Source organism: Opisthocomus hoazin, chromosome 1, assembly GCF_030867145.1.
Source record: "Opisthocomus hoazin isolate bOpiHoa1 chromosome 1, bOpiHoa1.hap1, whole genome shotgun sequence".
Taxonomy (NCBI): Eukaryota; Metazoa; Chordata; class Aves; order Opisthocomiformes; family Opisthocomidae; genus Opisthocomus; species Opisthocomus hoazin.
The window spans coordinates 138,825,873-138,847,388 of NC_134414.1; the positions used below are offsets into that span (position 1 = coordinate 138,825,873).

At 50.7% G+C, this 21,516-nt stretch overlaps 2 protein-coding genes across 2 annotated transcripts; one reads left to right on the plus strand and one right to left on the minus strand.

The window, feature by feature from the left end:
* Nucleotides 1–2,930: 2,930 nt before the first annotated feature.
* On the plus strand, nt 2,931–6,005 carry LOC104327381 (protein Wnt-4-like). Its single transcript, XM_075414647.1, has 9 exons — nt 2,931–2,995; nt 3,347–3,585; nt 4,398–4,541; nt 4,707–4,850; nt 4,937–5,053; nt 5,272–5,355; nt 5,438–5,511; nt 5,764–5,848; nt 5,977–6,005. The coding sequence occupies exons 1-9, from the start codon at nt 2,931–2,933 to the stop codon at nt 6,003–6,005; spliced, it is 981 nt and encodes a 326-aa protein (XP_075270762.1).
* Nucleotides 6,006–11,885: 5,880 nt separating this feature from the next.
* On the minus strand, nt 11,886–21,388 carry LOC142360615 (acrosin-binding protein-like). The gene is made up of 8 exons (XM_075414776.1): nt 21,383–21,388; nt 20,257–20,330; nt 13,818–13,917; nt 13,434–13,613; nt 13,162–13,329; nt 13,003–13,089; nt 12,333–12,442; nt 11,886–11,952 (listed from the first exon to the last, which is right to left on the minus strand). Exons 1-8 carry the CDS (start codon nt 21,386–21,388, stop codon nt 11,886–11,888), a joined length of 792 nt encoding a protein of 263 aa, XP_075270891.1.
* Nucleotides 21,389–21,516: the final 128 nt, after the last annotated feature.

Here is a 21,516-nt window from a genome sequence, read left to right on the forward strand (position 1 = left end):
CAGCCGTCCTCACCGAGCAAAGGCTGATTCTATGTCTGTCTGCTGCAGTTCGTCACATCTCCTTTTTCACTTCCTGATGCACTTCTGACTCACCACAAAGCATGAACTTTGCTATCCCAAGCTGATAAGCTAAGACATCCTATCAAAGCAAATGCAATTCTGAAAGAAGCAACACACAGGTGTTCTTGCAACTGAGGAGACCTGCCCTGGGTCATAGTGCCAAGTACTTGCTCGTCTTTGCTGCCATGCTAACTCAGCCACCCCCAGGACTGACAGGGGAAAATCAAAACATCCACTTCCCAAAATATTGTTAAACAGGAGGAAGAAGTGAAATATGTGACGTGAGAGCAAAGTTGATTTAATCCCACGCCAGCACAGCGACTGAGAGTCCTGTCAGTCTCAGGGACTTGGGCACTTTGGGGCCAAAGCCCTGCCCGGGAGCCCAGCTGCGTGCTGCTGGCATGTGGCAGGGACCCAGAAAGAGCTGAGCTCTGGAAAGACGTCAGTGCCCATGGCAGGCAAAGGCGTGTTTGCCACAAACAGTCAGTCCCTGTCGTTCAAGGCTGCAGGAGGCACGGCGCTAATAAGAAAGTGCAAGGGCTGATTTAGCAGGACATCTGCAACCTGGCACGGCCAAGCGTAGCTGGGAAGGGATCTGCCCTTCTGCAGAGCCCGTGTGGCACTCTGTTGCTTCAAGTCCTATATCTGCTTTGCCAGTCCCAGCACACCTGGAAGAAGACGCAGGTCGTGGGGACACTCCTAATCGTACTGTGGTCCTTCCCCAGGAGCAGCCGCCCTGAGAAGAAGGTGCCATGCCTGTGGGCTCCCTCGTTCCCTGCCCGGCTCCTCCGCCCGCTGGCTGTTACTGCTGGTGTTTGACTTTCTCACTCCTTTCCTCCCTTTTTCTGTAGTCACTGTCTCCTCATTCAGGGAGTGACATGCCGAGGGATATATGTTTCTGCTGGTCATAAATCCTTGGGGGGTACAATAGCACCCGAACCACTGATCTCACCCTGCTCTTTTTTAGTGCCTCTCAGTTTTTTAACCAGATCCCCTTTCTCACTTCCTAGTTGCTGGGATCTTTGTTCTCGCAGCTTTTTGTGTCTCTTCAGTTCCTGTCAAGGCTCTCGTACCGATAAAGGCTTGCAGATATACCTGGGGGGGGGGGTTTCCTTCTCCCTTTGCACCCTCTCTGACATCTTCTGTAGGAACTTTCCCCTCCCCTGCAGCCCTTGCCCCCCACACAGATGTGCACACACCTGGCTGCGCCTGGCAGTCATGCCTTCGACGTGTGTGTCATAAGAGGGGGACACGGTGGCACTTAGCCTAGCCTGCAAGCCCATGGTGCCCCGCAGCATCCCTCAACCAGCCGGGCTCACTCACCTCACCCACCAGGTCTCGGTGCATCAGCTGGCGAGCTCCATCTCCTCCTGCCTGGGCGGGCTCCCACCTTTGCCCTTCGCTCTCTCTTGGAGGCTCAGCTCGCGGGGAAGAGCGGCGCAACCCCCAATGTTTCCTCACCCCGATCTGAGTCGACAGCAGGTAAGAGCAGATCACCGGGGTGTGTGTCGGAGGCTACACCCTGACGCTGCAGATCCCAACACGCCTGCCGCCCTGGCGTGCAGCCTCCAGAACGCAGGAGCAAGGAGCCAACGGGACGAGGAACGTGGGGAGCCGGGAAGGCAAGGAAAGAGGTGGAAAGTGTACTACAACGGAGAGGCTGCTCAGGTTCCAAAGGGTGGCTGATACAGCCCAGTACTCTTCAGACCTCTTTGTGCAGGGAAATGTGGAGGAGCACAGCAAAGGCATTAACCTACATGTGGGGCCATGGTGGAAGAACCAAAGCAGGGCCAGAGCAGCAGCGTTTCACTTTCTGAATGATTTAGAGAGGAAAAGCAGAAACCTCTGGGCCGCATGAGGAGTTTCACCTTCCAGGGTGTTGGGGACAGCTAGCACTTCCCAGGTCTGCTCAGAGAATGTCAGGCTTTGCTCCCAGGACGTTTCACCTCCCCAGTCACACAACACACATTTTCCTGGATTCCCAGGGGCTCGTAGGAAAGGGCTACCCACCGGGAAGAGGGGCAGCCACCCAATTATGCCTGCTTAGGAGAAGGGCAAAGACTGTCCCTCTTGCTGTGGGGAAGAAAATGAGGGGGGTGAAGGGAAATGTGCCAGAGAAAGAGTTAAGAGAGCCAGAGAGCAGCCGGGCTGCGTCTGTTTGCAGTAGCTATGTGGGCTGCAGGGTAGAAGAGAAGAATCTCCAGTCTGGAGGAGGCAGATGAGGGAGGGTCCTCAACGGCAGCAGCTGGGGATTAGGAAGGCAGCAGATTCTCCTCTCGGCTCCCACGAGCTGTCACTGCAGGGAAATTCTCTGGCTTCCCAAAAGGCTTGGTGGCAAAGAGATGACGAGCTGGTGGGTCTAGCAACAGCTTCTTGGTTCTGCCAGGTTTTTCTTGCGTGGAAGGCTCTGTCTGCTGCTGGCTGAGTCTCAGGCTGCTTCCTGCTGGTGAAGTGACTTGACTGTGGAAGGAGACGACCAGATTGTCTGCTGACAGAACGGCAGAGACCAGAGGCCTGACACTGATACTGTCCCCAGCCATGTGAACTCCCTCCGACAGACGCCCACCCCAGAGCCCTAGTTCAGAGCTCTCTCATGATGCTGACTGAGCTGTAGGTAGGGAACAGCACCAGCGTGGACGCGCTCGCAGGGCCAGTCTGCCAGGTTTCTGCAGGCCACTGGCTCTCTGCTGCTGGCAGGCACACCGGGGCAGCCCATGGTCATTGCCCGGGGCGGGGGCTACCCATGCTTTTCAGCACTGGGCCGGAACTACTGTGAGAGCAATCATCGGGCAGAGGCGGCGGGAGGTCACAGGAGGGGATCCAGGCAGCTGCTGCACCGTGGCTGAAGGTGGAGTTTTGCCGGGGACGGGATGGAGATGGTGTGGCTGTATGTGGTGTTGATCCCCGTGCATCACGTCCTTGCTGTGACCTGGCTGTAAGTATGCTTTTCACTTGTATTATCTGGGCTGCAAAGTCACCTGGGGAGGTGCTGTCTCTTAAGAAAACGGGCAGATCTGTGAGAAAAGCGTGGAAGAAAGAACCCGGGCAACCCAAAGGCAGCACAGTCAGAGGCACATCTCGAAGCATGAAGGGAGAGGGATGGCAAAGCTGAAGAGGTGCAGACCAGGATGGGGAGCAGGAATGTCCAATTTGGCACAGACAAGAGACTGCATATCCCCTTCCTTGTCCCATTTCTGCTCTAAAATCAGGCTATGGAGGGCTAAGCCCCACAGAAATGGCCCTGGCTCTAGTTCATCTGCGACTAAATCTCTCCCCTGCCCCACAGGTACCTGGCCAAGCAGCCTTCCCTGCGGGCGGTCCTCCGGAACCCCGGGGGCTGCGAGGGTCTGACGGGGCTGGTAGAAGAGCAGGTCCGCATTTGCCGGCGGCAGGTGGAAGCCATGGATGAGGTGAAGCGAGGCGTGGAGCTGGCTGTCGAGGAATGCCAGCACCAGTTTCACTCTCGCCAGTGGAACTGCTCCACCCTGCAGGGGCTGCAGGTCTTTGGCAAGGTCACCATCCAAGGTCAGCAAGGGGGAGGCAGGGCAGGCAGAGCTGGCACGGGGTCCCTTCAGTATGGCCACGGAGTCCCCTCAACACATGAGCCTTTCCTGGGCTTGTATGCAAGTGTCACATGGGGACCAGCCCGAGTGGCCAGTGCCTTCCTCCACAAGCTAACAAAGCTCTCAGCGCAGAGCAAACTGAACCAAAGGCACAGGGTGTTACAAATATTAATATTCTGACTAAACTTCTTCCTCTTTTGGCCAGGCTTGGCTTTTTGGTCTCATCTGGATCATTCTGGGTACCAGTTCTCCAGACTGATAGATCTTCTCCCCCAGCCTGCCACCAGTCCAAACTTTTGGAGTAGCAGCTCAAATCAAGACTTTTTCTCTGAGGCTGCAGTCCCTTTTTGTTGCAGGCCAGGGAAGAAGGATCTGCCTATGCTCCCGAGAAGATTTTGCATGTGTTTGCATGGAAGGAGCCATACAGGGAGCTCTGAGCAGGGCCCCTCTGGGTCCTAGAGACAGGGCAGCAGGGTCCTCCCTGGCAAACCTCTCTGCATGGGAGGCTCAGCTCCTGATGTCCCCAACCACGGCTCCCCTTTCTCTTCCCTTAGGGGCTGCTGACTTCTCTCCTGCAACGGGGCACCTGTCCCAGGAACTGAGGGCGCCACAGGCGAGGGCGCTGAGCCAGAAGCCAGAGCTGTCTCCCTTGCTGTCTCCAGGCCTTGGGAACTGCAGCATCCTGGCAGTGTCCGCCTGAATACAGCCTTCCTGCAGGCAGTCACAGCCTCTTTTGCCCCTGCTGTGTCCCATCGTCGCCTTCCCCCTCCACAGACTGGTGCCGTTTCACGCGGGAGTCTGCTTTCATCCATGCCATCTCCGCTGCCGGTGTTGCCTTTGCTGTGACTCGTGCCTACAGCTGTGGGGAGCTGGAGAAGTGTGGCTGCGACCGCAAGATCCAAGGGCTGAGCCCCGAAGGTGAAGGAGGAGGCCGGTGGCAGGGAGGGGGTGGCAGAGGAGAAGATCCATGGAGGAGACCCTCACCAGGGGAGGAGACACCTCCCTTCTCCACAGCGCTCAGCCCTTTGGGAGCTCCTCCCAGGGCTTATGCTTCTTCATCTCATGGCTGCTTTCCCTCTCCAGGCTTTCAATGGTCGGGCTGCTCTGATAACCTGTCTTACGGAATTGCCTTTTCTCAAGTCTTCGTAGACAACCCCGAGAGGAGCCGCGGCGTCTACTCCAGCCGAGCGCTGATGAACCTGCACAACAATGAGGCTGGGAGGAAGGGCAGGAACAAGGGCTGGGAAGCAAGCCTGGTTTCAGGGGCTTCTCCCTGGCTAGGCAGAGCGTGGTCCAGCCCCCTTACCCCGCAGAGCAGTTTGGGGCAGCCGTGACCTCCCAGAGGGGCTCTGCATCCTGCTACCTTTCCTCAGCTCACACCGAGCTGGCTCCTGCCCCTGCGCAGAGAGGGGAACTGGCCTCCACCACCTGTCTGTGTTCAGGCTCCTTTTCCTCACAGAGCCCTGCTGTGATTTACATTCCTTGGTCTTTTCTGCAGAGGAAATTTGCTTCTCCATTCTGCTCCAAATGACTCCGCTGTCCCTCCAGCCCCTGCTGAGCAAAGACACCATCGTCTGGAGGGGCCGTTGTCAGATCTGGTCCCTTGAACATCCTCTGGCTCTGGGCAGATCTGTTCCCCTCCCCACAGTCCTGTGGGTCAGAGCAGGTCCCCATCTCTTCCCCTGCCTCAGGGATTTCGCTTACAGACCCAAGCCAGCCTGTTTCCTGCGGAGTATATCCCATTCTGTTTCATATCGGCCTGGCTTAAGAAGACTTTTTTGCCCCCTGCTTAACAGTGTACATTGTACTGTTAGGTTTTTTTCCTACAGGATCTTCGAATAAATTTGGTGACCCAGGTGGGACTCTCTCTGTTCGTCTGTGGGACCCGGTAAGAACAGGACCCCCTTGGGTCCTCGGGAGCCTTTTCCCGAAGGGGCTCCTCGCCTTATCTGGATCACCGCGGGAACAGACAAGGACCATCCGTGAGTAAAAGTATTCTTTTATTACTCTTTACTACCAACGGGGTTCGAGTCCCCTAAGTCATAATTTAATTACACAGGGAGATATACCAGGCTGCTAGCGCCTTAGAGGTATACAGGGGTTCAAGTCCCCACTGTAGGGGTTCAAGTCCCTACTGTAGGGGTTTGAGTCTCCACTGGACGCGGTCTTTACTCATAAGAATAAGGAAAGTACTGATACTGATAAGGAAATTGACTACGATTCTGGTAAATGGTTCGGATTGCAGTAACTCTGGGTTAATAGTGTGTGACTGTGTGTGACGCCTCTGTGTGAATGAGATATAAACAAGTGTGAGTGTGCAGTTTTGACCTGCGGTTCTGTTCTCTCTCGCAAGGGAAACAGCAGGTGAAAAACAAAGCATAAGAAAATAGCGAATGTTTATTTTAAAGTAATTATCCCATTGTTGTTATCAACGGAATACTACTAGTGATAATCATGACAGTATGTTGTATTTGTTATAAGTGTCATACAACATTCCGGTGTAAAATCGCGGTTCAGTAACTATTTCTCATAGCTTAAAGTATAGAATTTTGGTTAAGTAATTAGAGCTATCGGCATTAGAAGGATTTGTTTAGGTTTGTTTGTTAGGATTTGCTGTACATTGATTGGGGACCAAAGAGGTGGACGTGCTGCATAATGGGAACTTCACAGAGCAAAGAGATTCTGAAGAAGAGCCCCTTGGGCTGTATTTCGCATCATTGAAAGGAGATAGGGGGACCCCCGGGAGGCAGTGTCAATAAAAGGACATTAATTAAGTATTGTAATCAATGGTGGCCGTTGTACAAGTTAGATGATGAGGCAAAGTGGCCTGAGAATGGGACCCTGGATTATAATACTTAGCTATAGCTAACGTTGTTCTTGAGAAGAGATGGAAAATGGGATGAGGTCTCATATGCCGATATGTTTTTCACTTTGCTTAATCACCCCGAGTGGCAAAAAGAAAGTGGTATAAATCTAGCCCCGCAGGATCCCCTTGTGTTGGCATTAGAAAGGGATAGAAAGAAACAGCCGGGAATACTTAAGCAGTGTTGTTCTGCGTGCAGCATAGGGCGAAGGTGTCTAAAAACAAAAGGGAATCAGAAGAAATTGGAGGAGTGTATGGAGGATTTTGTGTCACCCCCTCTCCTCCCTGACGCTGGGTCGGCTGCGGGAGACCCCGCCCGCGCAGACGGGGACGAGGCCTCTGATGAGGGCCGAGCGCCACCTAGCGGTCAAGTCCCATCACTGCTCGGACTCGTAGTAAGGTGGGACCCATCATCCAAGCCCGTTTAAGGCAGGTGATGGGGCCGGGGGGGGGGCCGACCCTGGTAAGAACACCTTTCCAAATGGAAGATATAGACAGATGGAGAGAAACTGTAAAGGAATACAGGGAATATCCTAGCTGGGTAGCCAAGAAATTTGAATGGATAGTTAAGAATTTGGGTCCAGATTGGAAAGATGTGGATTTGATGTTAGAGGCAATGACAGAGACTGAGAAAGGAATGGTGTTAAAAACAGCAAGGGATCATGTGAGGGCACAAATTACTACAGGTACTTTACAAGGGACCAAGGAACAACATGTTCCACTCAGAGACCCGGGGTGGGACCCTAATGTTCAAACCCAGTATCGACTGTTACAGCAATACCGTATTTGGATTCAGTATGGGCTGGAATACGGGATCTCGAAAGCAGTAAACTGGTCAGCCTTATATGAAGTAAAACAAGTTCCGACAGAGACCCCGAGAGAATTCTTGAATAGATTACAAACAGCAGTGCGGAAATACATTACCATAGATCAAACATCAGATGCAGCTAGACAGCAGCTGGTGTCTCTATTTATAGGACAGGCTGCTAATGATATTAGAAAGAAGCTGCAGAAACTTAAAGAACCAGATGTAAGGAATTTAGAGAAACTAGTGGAAGAGGCATGGTGAGTATATCGTAACAGAGATGAGAACAATAGGAAAAATGGGTTGGGTATTAGCTTCAGCTACTGTGGCTGCACTGTACCAACAGAATGAAGAAAAGAGAGGGGAATTACAAAAAAAGGAGACTAAAAGTCAATCAGTGCACTCGTTGCAAGGGATTCGGACATTGGCAGAGGGAATGTCCACAGAAGAGAAAGGCACCCTGCCCCAGAATAGTTGCTGACCTACAGGATACTGAATGACGGGGACCTGGGGAATCCACCCTAGCGGATCCACTGGTTAATATAAAGCTAGGGAAATGGAATGTGGAATTTTTGATAGACACTGGTGCCTCATTTTCTGTTTTAAATCAACAACTGATGCCTTTGGATAAGGATTTTATAACTGTTGTGGGCGCTACAGGCCAATCGGAAAAAGTGTATTTTCTAAAACCATTAAAGTACAAATTAGATAAGCAAATTGGAATACACAGCTTTTTGTACATGCCTGGGGCTCCTAAGTCCCTTCTAGGATGAGACCTATTGGAACAACTGAGTGCCACAATAATTTTCAGAAAGGGACAAATAGAATTTAAAATTGAGGATACTAAATTAACCAAAATTCTGAGCCTGGCATTGATTCAAATTATAGAAAAAGGAGAAATACCTCAGGATATACTGGACCAAGTGTATCCAGGGGTATGGGCTTCAGGAACCCCAGGCAGAGCCAAAAATGCAGACCCAATAGAGATAAAATTGAAGCCTGGAGCTCGACCAGTTAAGATCAAACAATACCCCCTTAAGCTAGAGGACCGAAGAGGAATTAAGAAAATAATTGATAGTTTAATAAATTTTGGATTGTTAATAGAGTGTGAATCTGAATACAACACCCCCATTTTGCCAGTGAAGAAGTCAGATGGGAAAAGTTACAGGTTAGTACAAGATTTGAGGGCAATTAATAAAATCATGGAAGATCTCTACCCAGTAGTAGCTAATCCATATACCTTGTTGAATAAACTGGAAGATAACCAGGGATGGTTTACCGTACTGGATTTAAAAGATGCCTTTTTCTGTTTACCTCTGGCCTCAAACAGTCAGAACCTATTCGCTTTTGAATGGGAAAATCCAGATTCTGGACGAAAAACCCAGTTAACCTGGACAGTGTTACCCCCAAGGTTTCAAAAATAGCCCTACCATCTTTGGAAATCAGCTAGCTCGGGATCTCGAAAAATGGAATCCTCCGACACAAAAGGGGACTTTGTTACAATATGTCGGTGATCTCCTCATCGCTGCAGAAACAGAGGGGGATTGCAAAAAATGGACAGTGAGTCTTCTTAATTTTCTGGGACTTAATGGTTATCGAGTTTCTCAACAGAAAGCTCAGATGATTCAACAACAAGTGACTTACCTCGGACTGAAAATCTCAAGAGGACAACGAGAACTGGGAAGAGAGAGGGAAGAAGCAATCTGCCAGACTCCAGAACCACAAACAGTAAAAGAATTAAGAACCTTTTTAGGAATGACAGGATGGTGTAGACTATGGATATATAATTATGGACTAATGGTAAAACCCTTGTATGAACTGTTGAAAAATAATGCCAGATACCTGATTTGGACCGGAGATGCAAAAAGGGCTTTTGAACAATTGAAAAGGGAACTTATGAGAGCCTTGGCTCTTGGACTTCCAAATGTTCTAAAACCCTTTTGGCTATTTTCTCACGAGAGACAAGGCATTGCCCTGGGAGTGCTCGCTCAACAGCTGGGGCTGTGCAAGAGAGCAGTGGCATATTTCTCCAAGCAACTGGAAGAGGTAAGCAAAGGATGGCCTGGGTGTCTGCGAGCTGTTGCAGCAGTTGTCCTTAACATTCAAGAAGCTCGTAAGTTCACTATGGGCCGGAAAATGACAGTCATAGTCTCCCACACAGTTTCTGCAGTATTGGAACAAAAGGGGGGCCATTGGCTCTCACCATCCCGATTCCTAAAGTACCAGGCTATTTTGGTGGAACAAGATGATGTTAATATTGTGATAGCTAACATTGTAAAACCAGCATCTTTTCTTAGTAAAGATTTCGCCACTATGGAACCTCTAATGCACGACTGCTTGGAGACTATTGAAACAGTCTATTCCAGCAGACCTGATTTAAAGGAGGAACCGTTGGAAAGCACAGAGGACTCCTGGTTCACCGATGGAAGCAGCTTCATAAAAGACGGAGTTCGTAAAGCAGGGTATGCAGTAACCACCGCACACAAGGTAATCGAGGCAGAACCTTTACCTGCAGGTACGTGTGCTCAAAAGGCAGAGATAATTGCTTTAACCAGAGCCTTAGAATTGGCGAAAGGAAAGAAAATAAATATTTGGACAGACTCCAAATACGCCTTCGGGGTCGTCCATGCTCATGGAGCATTGTGGAAAGAACGAGGACTGCTTACAGCTCAAGGTAAACAGATCAAGCATGCAAAAGAAATCTGTCAGCTTTTGGAAGCTATAAATCTATCAGAACAAGTGGCAATAATGTATTGCAGAGGGCATCAAAAAGGTAACACTGAACAGGAACTGGGAAATAAACTAGCAGATCAAGAGGCTAAAAGGGCAGCAGAAAGAAATTCTGTAAAAACCTTGGCACTGGTACCAGACAGTAAACTCGTAGATACAGAAATGGAATTTAAATATTCAAAAGAAGATATGAAATTAGTAAAAGATTTGGGAGCAAGTGAACAAGGTAAGATGTATTTAACACCAGATAATCGTATAGTTATACCTTCAAATCTATTATGAGAAGTAGTCAGAAAAGAACACCACAAAACTCACTGGGGAGCAGATGCACTATATAAGGATCTTAACAAGAGAATAGTAGGCAGAAACGTGTACACTACTGTAAAACAAGCAACCCAAATGTGTGAAATTTGTCTGAGAAATAATCCAAATACAACATGCAAAGTACACTTTGGGAAAATTGGAAGGGGGAACATACCAAGACAACATTGGCAAATAGATTTTTCAGAGCTTCCAAGAAAAGGGGGGTATCGATACTTATTGGTTATAACAGACACGTTTTCCGGATGGCCTGAAGCATTTCCCTGTAGAACAAATAAGGCTCGGGAAGTGGTACGAATTTTGTTAAATGAAATCATACCACGGTTTGGGGTGCCAACAATCATATCCTTGGATAGAGGGTCACATTTTTGCGCACAAGTAGTACAACACATCAGTAAAATTTTGGGTATTGATTGACAGCTACACACCCCCTACAGACCACAGGCAAGTGGCCAAGTAGAAAAAAATAATAATTTGATCAAACAACAACTGACAAAAATCGGATTTGAAGAAATGTGGAATAAACTCACCTTGTGGCTACAAAATTTATCCTGGTTAAAGAACCTGTTTTTCCTAGCTCTTGTGATAGTAGGTGTATGTGTTTTGGCTTGCATAATGACTCAATGCTGCAAGTGCTGTAATCGATTATATGGAGAATGTAAGAATGGATTAATCTGATGATTACTAAGACTTTTTGATCTAAAAGAAACAAAAGTCTTAAAGAAAATGGGGGAATGATAGAGGGGATTGTAAGAAATGTGAAACTATAACAAAAAAGCCTTAATATTTTCTAGTTTTTAGTAGTCTTTAGTACTGTAACTTGTATTTCTGCATGCATAGTGATCTAATGATGTAACTGTTACACTAATCCCTGTTTTCTCATTAAGGAATGTAGTGGAAGGACAGGACATGGGCACAAGCTATCACTTAGTCGTTAGACAAAATAATTAAGTGAAACAAAAGTGGTCTTGGTTCTCAGCAAATAATTGGGATAATTGTGGGATAAAAGAGACTCCTAAATAATTCTACTCCAGACAGCTCGGCCTTGGGAGGGCAAATGCGCCAAGCTCCAGAGACAAGGAGGCACCCAGAGAGCAACAAGACCGGAGCCAAACAACCTGAAGGACACGATATACGTGATCCTACAACTGGGTTTGCGCAGAAACAAATGTCAATCAGTGAACAGCGTGATGAAGAGGATGGGCCTTCATCTTGGGACCCCTGAAGACCACCCAAAGATGTTAACAGACATGCGTGAAAGATATTTACATATGCTAATTAGTTCATAGAAATATAATGAATATTTACATGTGTGATTGTATTTAACCTGAAGTAACAGGGTGTCTGGTGCGCACGTTTGGAGGAGAAATCCCCCGTGTGCCCGGCGCCGCAATAAAAAATACCCGCTTAACAGTATACATTGTACTGTTAGTTTTTTTCCTACCGGATCTTCGAATCAGAGGACAAGTCCACGGTGGAGTGCAGGGTGTCATTGAGGGGTGTGATAAAGCGGCGGCGGCAGAGAGAAGGGAGCAAATTAGATTTATGGGGTGAACGGGCTCTTTATACAAGAAGACTCATCCTTGGGAGAACCACTGGCTGTTATAGGCCTGTGGGGAGGGAGGCAAGAGATGGCTGGGGACTTCAGACATGGACACTGGGGCCAGTGGCTCTAAAGCCGGGTTCCCAGAGCTGACGCCTTCTCTGACACTCAGCTGCTCCTTTGGCTGGAGAAAATGTTTTCAGGAGGAGTTCCAACAGGGGCCACAGTGAAGCTCCATTGGGCAAGGCACCCATCCTGGTGTGCCACTGCCAATGGTGCAGAGCAGGTGCTTGGAGGGGGAGATCTGGCCGTGATGATCTGGGTGGCCAGCAAGGGGTCTGGGAAGAGTTGTCCAGGTCTGTCCAGGCTCTCTGGCCCACCACAACTCCAGAGAGCTGGTGCTGGAGCCCTGTGCTTCCCATGCATCCGCCTGCTATCGTGCATCACCCTTTGGTGAGGCTGAGGAACCTCTGCTCCCACAGCCTCACCTCCTCCTCTCCTTCCTTCTCACTCAGCACCCGGTAGGTCTCATTTCTCTGGCAGCCGCGGTGAGACACCTGCAAGGAGAGTCTGAGTTCATAGGACTGATACCACTGCCCCTCCTTCCTCCAGGGAAAGAGCACACCCGCGGTGGACAGCATCTGAAGGCTGGGATGATGGGGGCAGCAGAAGGAAGAAGGAAGGACCAGCTGGGAAACAGGAGGGAGAGGATGATTGCTGAACTATGTCTTTGCTAAGATATGGGCTAGTCGTCTGTCCTGCTCTGGTGTTTCTGGCTTTTGTTACCACCATGGAAGCACCCAGTAGATGGAGACCCTCCTCTGCAGGGATATACAGGAATACTCCGTCGGGTGGGAGGCTCCCCACAGCTCCTCTGTCTCAACATCAGTGGCTGTCTCCTCTGCCAACTCTTACAGTATCTGTGCAACCCCACCACCTCCATTACACACGAGCTGTGCTCAGATCACGATTTGTCACCCCTGAAATACACCCAAGTGTGCCCTACCAGAGTGGCAAGCAGTGGGCCAGTGAATCCTGCAGGGATTTGGGGCTGGCTGTGGAGGGACCAGCTATGGAGAAGACAGCTGTGTAAAGGGCAGTGCGGGCTGCTTCTCACCTTCTGGTTGTAGAGGCTGTGCTGCAGACACTGGTGGCTCTTGAACGTGCAGTAGCTGGGGTGCTGAACTCCACCCGAGTCGCAGATCTGGGGAGATGGGAATGAAGGCCAGAGAACAAAGCGGAGAAGGAGGGATGGCAGCACTCTCTGGGCATCCACCTGGCTTGGGCCATCTCTGTCTTTGAAGGCGGCATACTCTGCCTTCAGCCAGAGGGTCACACGAGGGTCCCCACAGCCATGGGTGGCCATGTGGCTGCACCAGTACTCCGCCCGCAGCCCTCTGAAAATCTCCATACCATAGTACTCCAAAGTCTCTGGAGAGCTGGTCTGCAAAGGGGTGGGATACAGATGTGCTTGTTCCTCCCCTTCCCCACCACCCAGTCCAAGCTCGTCTCCTCAGAGGCCAGCAGGAGATGCAGCACACTCGGTACCTTGTTGCTTGCAGCCTGGTGCTGGGCTGAGACCTGAGGGTTGATGTAGCTGGTGAAGCCGCTTGTCTCACAGTGAACACGGTTCAGGTTTTGGATGTTTTGACACTGCTCCCTCTTCAGTGAGCAGAAAGCGCAGTCAGGGCATAGGTCCATGTGACACCGCCCGAGGTTGTCACACACCTAGGATGGATGCAGCAGGGAGGTCAGGGGGTAAAAGAAGGCTGAGGAGCTCCCAAATCTCTGGCTTGGAGCTTGCCTGCCTGGTCACCCAGGTCAGCTTTTCCCAGGAGGTGGCACCTGAAAGGACAGTGCTGACAAGCTCTGCCAGCACTGCCGGGAGCCTTGTGCACAGTGGGGGTCAAAGGCGGACATAAGTGTCTTTACCGAATCTCCAAACCCAAGGACTCTTTCTTCCATCTCCTTCCAGGCCTGGGTGACCACAGAAGAGAGACAGTTTCCCTCCAGCACAGTATCATCACTTGTCCTGGGTTTGGCCAGGACAGGGTTAATTTTCACCAGACTCCAGGAAGGGGCACAGCCAGGGGGTGGGGGCTGACCCCACCTGGCCAAACAGAGCCCGGTATTCCATACCATGTGACGTCACGCTGGGTTCCGTTGGAGGGGGCAGCACGGCGGGAACGCTCTCGCAGCCTGGGGGAGTACGGCGCTGGTCCTGTTCGGGAGAGTGGCTGTCTGGGTCGTGCGGTTTGTTGTTGTGTTTTCTCCTTATCTGTACCGTTTGTTGTTGCTGTTCCCTCTGTTGGCTGTTCTGTTAAACTGCCCTTATCCCGACCCACCAGTTTCTGCCTGTTTTCTTTTTCATTCTCCTCCGCATGCTGGCGGGGGGAGGGGCGGCCACGTGGCGCTTTTGTTGCCGGCGGCAGCCGAAACCAAGACATTAATTTGGTGCCCAACGTGGGGCAGGGATAACGGCAGGGCTGAGCAGCGGGTCTTAAAACTGCTTTCTTAGATTTTGTTAAATTTTGTTGTAGGCATTTTTCTGTGTTAGTTAAATAGTCGCCAGTAAAAATGTTTCTGTCTTTCATCAGATGGTTGTGGTTTTTGAATCCGTACTTGCTGTACTTGTTCCCTGTGGTGCTATTCATCGTCACGGGGAAAAGGATCAGGATTATGATTTTACTGTACTGTACGATGTCGACTTATGACATGATAACATCACTGTGCATGAAATTAGGCTTGTATTTGCATGCGGCACTGCGGTCATTTCCGTACCTCGGATCCTATGTCTTAGAATTTGTTAATAATCAAACCCAATCTGTGGGGAAAACCGGAGGGGATACCTTCCCCCACTCTTTCACCCCCCCTCTCTCCCTCAGGCTGGTCCTAACGGCTTTTGAGAATTTCGAGTACCCGGGGATGCTCAGGGCAGCACTCTCCTTTTGTTATGCCTCCTGAATGGGTTTTGGGTTTTGTTTAGGGTTAAGCAAGTCGTTAAGAACATCGTGCAGAGACCTGCCCCGGGGCTGGATAGCTGTGAGTGGCTGGGTGTGTGGGACAGCATGGGCAGATGTCTAGAGCAGTGGGCACCTGCGGTGTGTTTTAAACTCACCCCTGAACAAATACAGAATCTGGACAATCTGGTAAAATATCTGAAAAAAGTGTGCTGCCACCCTGGGAACTCCAGAGAGACACAGATCACCACAATGTGCTGGGGTCTGGCCCATGCCTAACCAAGCCATGTTCAACACTGTTCAGTGGCTTAAAGGGGAAAGGGGGGGAAGTGAAGCGGCAGGCGCTGCAACTGGCGCTGCCCCCCCAGCCGGCCCTGCAGCCCCTCCAGCCCAGCAGGCAGTCACAGCCCCCCAGACCGGCACCGCCGCTGCCACAGCTGCAGGGTCTGCCTCGGTTTCCCTGGCAGGCACAGCAGCTGCTCCAGCCCCAGCTCCAGCCGCAGGCATTGCGGCTGAGCCCAATGACCAACCTGTGCCGGTAGCAGTCACCCCTGTAAAACTAAAGAAAGACGCAAAGAGAGCAGATCGCTCCGGGAGGGATGACAATGAGCCAGGGTCATCGCGGGAGATAGAGACAGAGATCATCACCCGGTCCCTGTCCCTGGGCGAGCTGCGAGACATGCGGAAAGATTTCAGCCACCACCCTGGCGAGCACATTGTCACCTGGCTGCTGTGGTGCTGGGATAACGGGGCCAGCAGCTTGGAGTTAGAGGGCAAGGAAGCCAAGCAGCTGGGATCCCTGGCCAGGGATGGGGGCATTGACAACTCCATTGGGAAGAAGGAACAAGTCCTCAGCCTCTGGAGGAGACTTCTCTCAGGCGTGAGGGAGAGGTACCCCTTCAGTGACGATTTTGTATGCTATCCTGGCAAGTGGACCAATATGGAAGGGGGTATTCAGTACTTGAGGGAATTAGCTGTGTGGGAGCTGGTTTATAATGAACCAGACGATGACCAGTTACCCACCGACCCAGATGAAGTCCAGTGCACAGCATCTATGTGGAGGAAGTTTGTGCGGAGCGCACCCTCCTCATATGCCAACTCACTGGCAGTAGTAAACTGGAAGGGTAAGGAGGCACCAACAGTGGATGAGGTGGCTGTCAGACTCCGGCAATAGGAGGAAAGTCTCTCTTCCTGCCTTGTCTCAGCTGTAAATAAATTGTCCCAGAAGGTCCAGCGACTTGAACAGAGTATGTCCTACTCCCCACCTGTACGGGCCAGTGTCTCAGCTATTAGGGGCAAGCGTTTCTCTGCTCAGGAGAAAGAATACAGAGGCTATACACCCCAGGGCACCCTGTGGTTTTACCTGCGTGACCACGGAGAGGACATGAGGAAGTGGGATGGAAAACCCACCTCAAGTCTAGAGGGACGAGTACGTGAGTTGCGAGGTAAAACAATCACAAAAGGGGATTCTGTTAGGAAAAATGCTGCTCCAGTTTCCATAAGCCAGCTCTCCAGACCAGGTAGACAGTTTGACCTTGATTCCGATCCTCTGGAGGGGAACTCCAAGTCAGTTTTACAGCAGGTGAGCAGCAAATTCTCTGACGAGGATTAGAGGGGTCCTGCCTCCAGCCAGGTGGAGGAAAGGGACAACCGTGTTTATTGGACGGTGTGGATTCGGTGGCCTGGCACGTCAGATCCACAAGAGTATAAAGCTCTAGTGGACACTGGTGCACAGTGCACTTTAATGCCATCAGAGTTCAAAGGGTCAGAGTCCATTTGTATTTCTGGAGTGACAGGGGGGTCCCAAGAGCTGAGTGTACTGGAGGCTGAAGTGAGCCTCACTGGGCAGGACTGGCAGAAGCACCCCATTGTGACTGGCCCCGAGGCTCCGTGCATCCTTGGTATAGAATATCTTAGGAGAGGGTATTTCAAGGACCCAAGGGGGTATCGGTGGGCTTTTGGCATAGCTGCTGTGGAGACGGAAGAAATTAAACAGCTGTCCATTTTGCCTGGTCTCTCGGAGGATCCTTCCGTTGTGGGGTAGCTGAGGGTTGAAGAACAACAGGTACCCATCGCAACCACAACGGTGCACCGGCGACAGTATTGTACCAACCAAGACTCCCTTCTCCCCATTCATCAGCTGATCCGCCAGCTGGGGAGTCAAGGAGTGATCACGAAAACTCGCTCACCCTTTAATAGTCCCATATGGCCAGTGAGAAAAATCTACTGGAGAGTGGAGACTGACAATAGACTACCATGGCCTGAATGAAGTCACACCACCGCTGAGTGCTGCCGTGCCAGACATGCTAGAACTTCAATATCAGCTGGAGTCAAAGGCAGCCAAGTGGTGTGCAACAACTCACATCGCTAATGCATTCTTCTCCATCCGTTTGGCAGCAGAGTGCAGGCCACAGTTTGCTTTCACCTGGAGGGGCATCCAGTACACCTGGAATCGACTGCCCCAGGGGTGGAAACACAGTCCCACCATTTGCCATGGACTAATCCAAACTGCACTGGAAAAGGGTGAAGCTCCAGAACATCTGCAGTACATCGATGACATCATTGTATGGGGCGACACAGCGGAGGAAGTTTTTGAGAAAGGGGAGAAAATAGTTCAGATCCTTCTGAAAGCCGGTTTCACCATTAAGCAGAGTAAAGTCAAGGGACCTGCGCAAGAGATCCAGTTTTTGGGAATAAAATGGCAGGATGGGCACCGTCAAATCCCAATGGATGTCATCAACAAAATAGCAGCTATGTCTCCGCCAACCAGCAAAAAGGAAGCACAGGCCTTCCTGGGTGTTGTGGGTTTTTGGAGGATGCACATCCCAAATTACAGCCAGATTGTAAGTCCTCTGTACAACGTGACCCAGAAGAAGAATGATTTTGAATGGGGCCCTGAGCAACGACAGGCATTTGAACAGATTAAACGGGAGATAGTTCATGCTGTAGCCCTTGGTCCAGTTTGGTCAGGGCAAGATGTTAAAAACGTGCTCTACACCGCAGCCAGGGAGAATGGCCCAACCTGGAGTCTGTGGCAGAAAGCACCAGGGGAGACTCGAGGTTGACCCCTGGGGTTTTGGAGCCGGGGATACAAAGGATCCGAGGCCCGCTATACTCCCACTGAAAAAGAGATTCTGGCAGCATATGAAGGCATTCGAGCTGCTTCAGAAGTGGCTGGCACTGAAGCACAGCTCCTCCTAGCACCACGATTGCCGGTCCTGGGCTGGATGTTCAAAGAGAGGGTCCCCTCTACGCATCATGCCACCGATGCTACGTGGAGTAAGTGGGTCGCGCTGATCACACAGCGGGCCCGAATGGGAAACCCCAGTCGCCCAGGAATTCTGGAGCTAATCATGGACTGGCCAGAAGGCAAAGATTTTGGAGCATCGCCAGAGGAGGAGGTGACACGTGCTGAAGAGGCCCCACTGTATAACCAGCTGCCAGAAAATAAGAAACAGTATGCCCTGTTCACGGATGGGTCCTGTCGCATTTTGGGGAAGCGGTGGAGGTGGAAGGCTGCTGTATGGAGCCCTACACGACAAGTCGCGGAAACTGCCGAGGGAGAAGGTGAGTCTAGCCAGTTTGCAGAGGTGAAAGCCATCCAGCTGGCTTTAGACATTGCCAGTCGAGAGAAGTGGCCAGTGCTCTATCTCTACACCGACTCTTGGATGGTGGCCAATGCCTTGTGGGGGTGGCTGCAGCAATGGAAGAAGAACAACTGGCCGCGCAGAGGCAAAACTATCTGGCCTGCCCCATTGTGGCAAGATATTACTGCCCGTCTGGAGCAGTTGGTTGTAAAAGTCCATCACGTGGACGTCCACGTCTCTAAGAGTCGGGCCACTGAAGAACATGAAAACAACCACCAGGTGGATCAGTCTGCCAAGATTGAAGTGGCTCAGGTGGATCTGGACTGGCAACATAAGGGTGAACTCTTTATAGCTCGGTGGGCCCATGACACCTCGGGCCACCAAGGAAGAGACGCGACATACCGATGGGCTCGTGACCGAGGGGTGGACTTGACCATGGACACCATCGCACAGGTTATCCATGAATGTGACACATGCGCTGCAATCAAGCAAGCCAAGCAGGTAAAGCCTCAGTGGTATGGAGGACGATGGCTAAAATATAAATATGGGGAGGCTTGGCAGATTGACTACGTCACACTGCCACAAACCCGCCAAGGCAAGCGCTATGTGCTCACAATGGTGGAGGCCACCACTGGATGGCTGGAAACCTACCCTGTGCCCCGTGACACCACCCGGAATACCATCCTGGGCCTGGAATAACAAGTCCTGTGGCGACATGGCACTCCCAAAAGAATCAAGTCGGACAACGGGACTCACTTTTGTAACAGCCTCATAGACACCTGGGCCAAAGAACATGGTATCGAGTGGGTGTATCACAGCCCCTACCATGCACCAGCCTCTGGAAAGATCGAGCGGTACAATGGGCTGCTAAAAACCACTTTGAGGGCAGTGGGGGGTGGGACTTTCAAAAATTGGGATACTCATTTAGCAAAGGCCACCTGGTTGGTTAACACCAGAGGGTCCACCAACCGGGCTGGTCCTGCCCAGTCAAAACCTCAGCGCCCCGTAGAAGGGGATAAAGTCCCTGTAGTCCACATGTGGAACATGTTAGGGAAGATGGTTTGGGTTAGTCCTGCCTCGGGCAAAGGCAAGCCCGTCCGCGGGATTTCTTTTGCTCAAGGACCTGGGTGTACCTGGTGGGTAATGCGGAAGGATGGGGAAGTCTGATGTGTACCTCATGGGGATTTAATTTTGGGCGAGAATAGTCCATAAATAAATTGTATAAAGTTAATTGTTAAATAACCCTGTCACTGTCTGTTATCACTGTTATAATTGTTATATTTTGTACCAGTAGTATCATAGTAAGAATCGTCCAGATTAAAGAAGGATGGACTTTTTCGATGAAGACCTAGCAGAGCACAGCGATGATGGAACTGGAGCTGGTTTTCAACAACTGGCATCCAGCAACTTCATCAAGATCAACATCTCCTGCAGACTGTGGGCACGGGCTGCACCAGATACATCATCCGTGAGGTCTGGATGCAGCAAGTGACCGCCCATCACCACACATCACCTCTCCCGCCACGGAAGACCATTACGACAGATGGAGCCCGAAGTCATGGATTAAATGAACTCAACAGACACTTTAGAGTGATGATCCATAGACTAAGGGAATGATATCTGGAGACAGGAGAAGTGGTGGTGATCAACTGGACAATGGGGGACCTAGGCATGACGTAGATGGTATGGAATAAGGAGTAGATAATGTCCTGGGTTTGGCCAGGACAGGGTTAATTTTCACCAGACTCCAGGAAGGGGCACATCCAGGGGGTGGGGGCTTACCCCACCTGGCCAAACAGAGCCCGGTATTCCATACCGTGTGACGTCACGCTGGGTTCCATTGAGGGGGGCAGCGCAGCGGGAACGCTCTCGTGACTTGGGGGGGTGCGGCGCTGGTCCTGTTCGGGAGAGTGGCTGTCTGGGTCGTGCGGTTCGTTGTTGTGTTTTCTCCTTATCTGTACCGTTTGTTGTTGCTGTTCCCTCTGTTTGCTGTTCTGTTAAACTGCCCTTATCCCGACCCACCGGTTTCTGCCTGTTTTCTTTTTCATTCTCCTCCACACGCCGGCGGGGGGAGGGGCGGCCGCGTGGCGCTTTTGTTGCCGGCGGCAGCCGAAACCAAGACATCACTGCCTCATCATTCTTCAGGGCTAACTGGCTGACAAAGAAAGGGATGGGACAAGTCAAGTCTTGTCTCTTGTCACAAGCTGAAAAAATAAACCTGTAGTTAAAAATAGGAAGCGGGGACAACAACCCCAAAGCAAAGCAAAAAACCCTTCCCAAAGAAACCTTGGACTCTTGGCCAAACTGCATGGAGGAACAGGGCTATCTGCACAGTCTTTACGTGTCTGTGTAACACGGAGGCTACGGGGGGGGGGGGATGTGTGTGTGTATGAGCATGTGAGAGGGACTAGACGAGGAGCACAGCTTGAGGAACTGTCCCAGGGGCCCTCAGCAGCTGCTGCCTAGTTTTGACCATCCAAAGTGCGCAGCAAGGAGATGTCTGTTAGAGGTCGGCTGAGAGCTGACCATGAGGCAGCCCCATTTGGGTCTAGAGTACGTAACTCATCAAGCCTCCCTCCTGCTTGAGCCAATGTGTTTGACAGAAAGGGGAAAAAATTGGTGACAATGAATTAACTGTTCATCCAAACCGACATGGGAAGCTAAAGGTGAAAGATTTAACGGCAGTGGGATTAGGACAATAAAAATATTTTGCATCTCTTAGGACCTGTAGAAATTGTAGATGTGGTACAGAACTGTTATTAGACAGGGATGGTGTGAAGTATCAGCAATAATGCAGAAGAGGTAAAAATGCTCATTAAATATTTGTCTTCTGTGTCTGGAAACAAAATCAATGGTAAATAAACAAACTCTGATCTGGCAGAAGGTAAGGAAAGAGAAGAGCAGCAACTGCTTATGTTAAAATGCTCTTAAAAACAATGCGTGGGCTAACCTGCATGGAGATGTTTTCCTAAGAATGGCTGACCTTCAGATTAGCCTTATAAAGTAAAAAAGGAGGTGGAGAAACTGGAGAAAGGTCATGAAGAAAAGATTTCCTAAGGCCTGGAAAACTTTCATCCGGAGCAA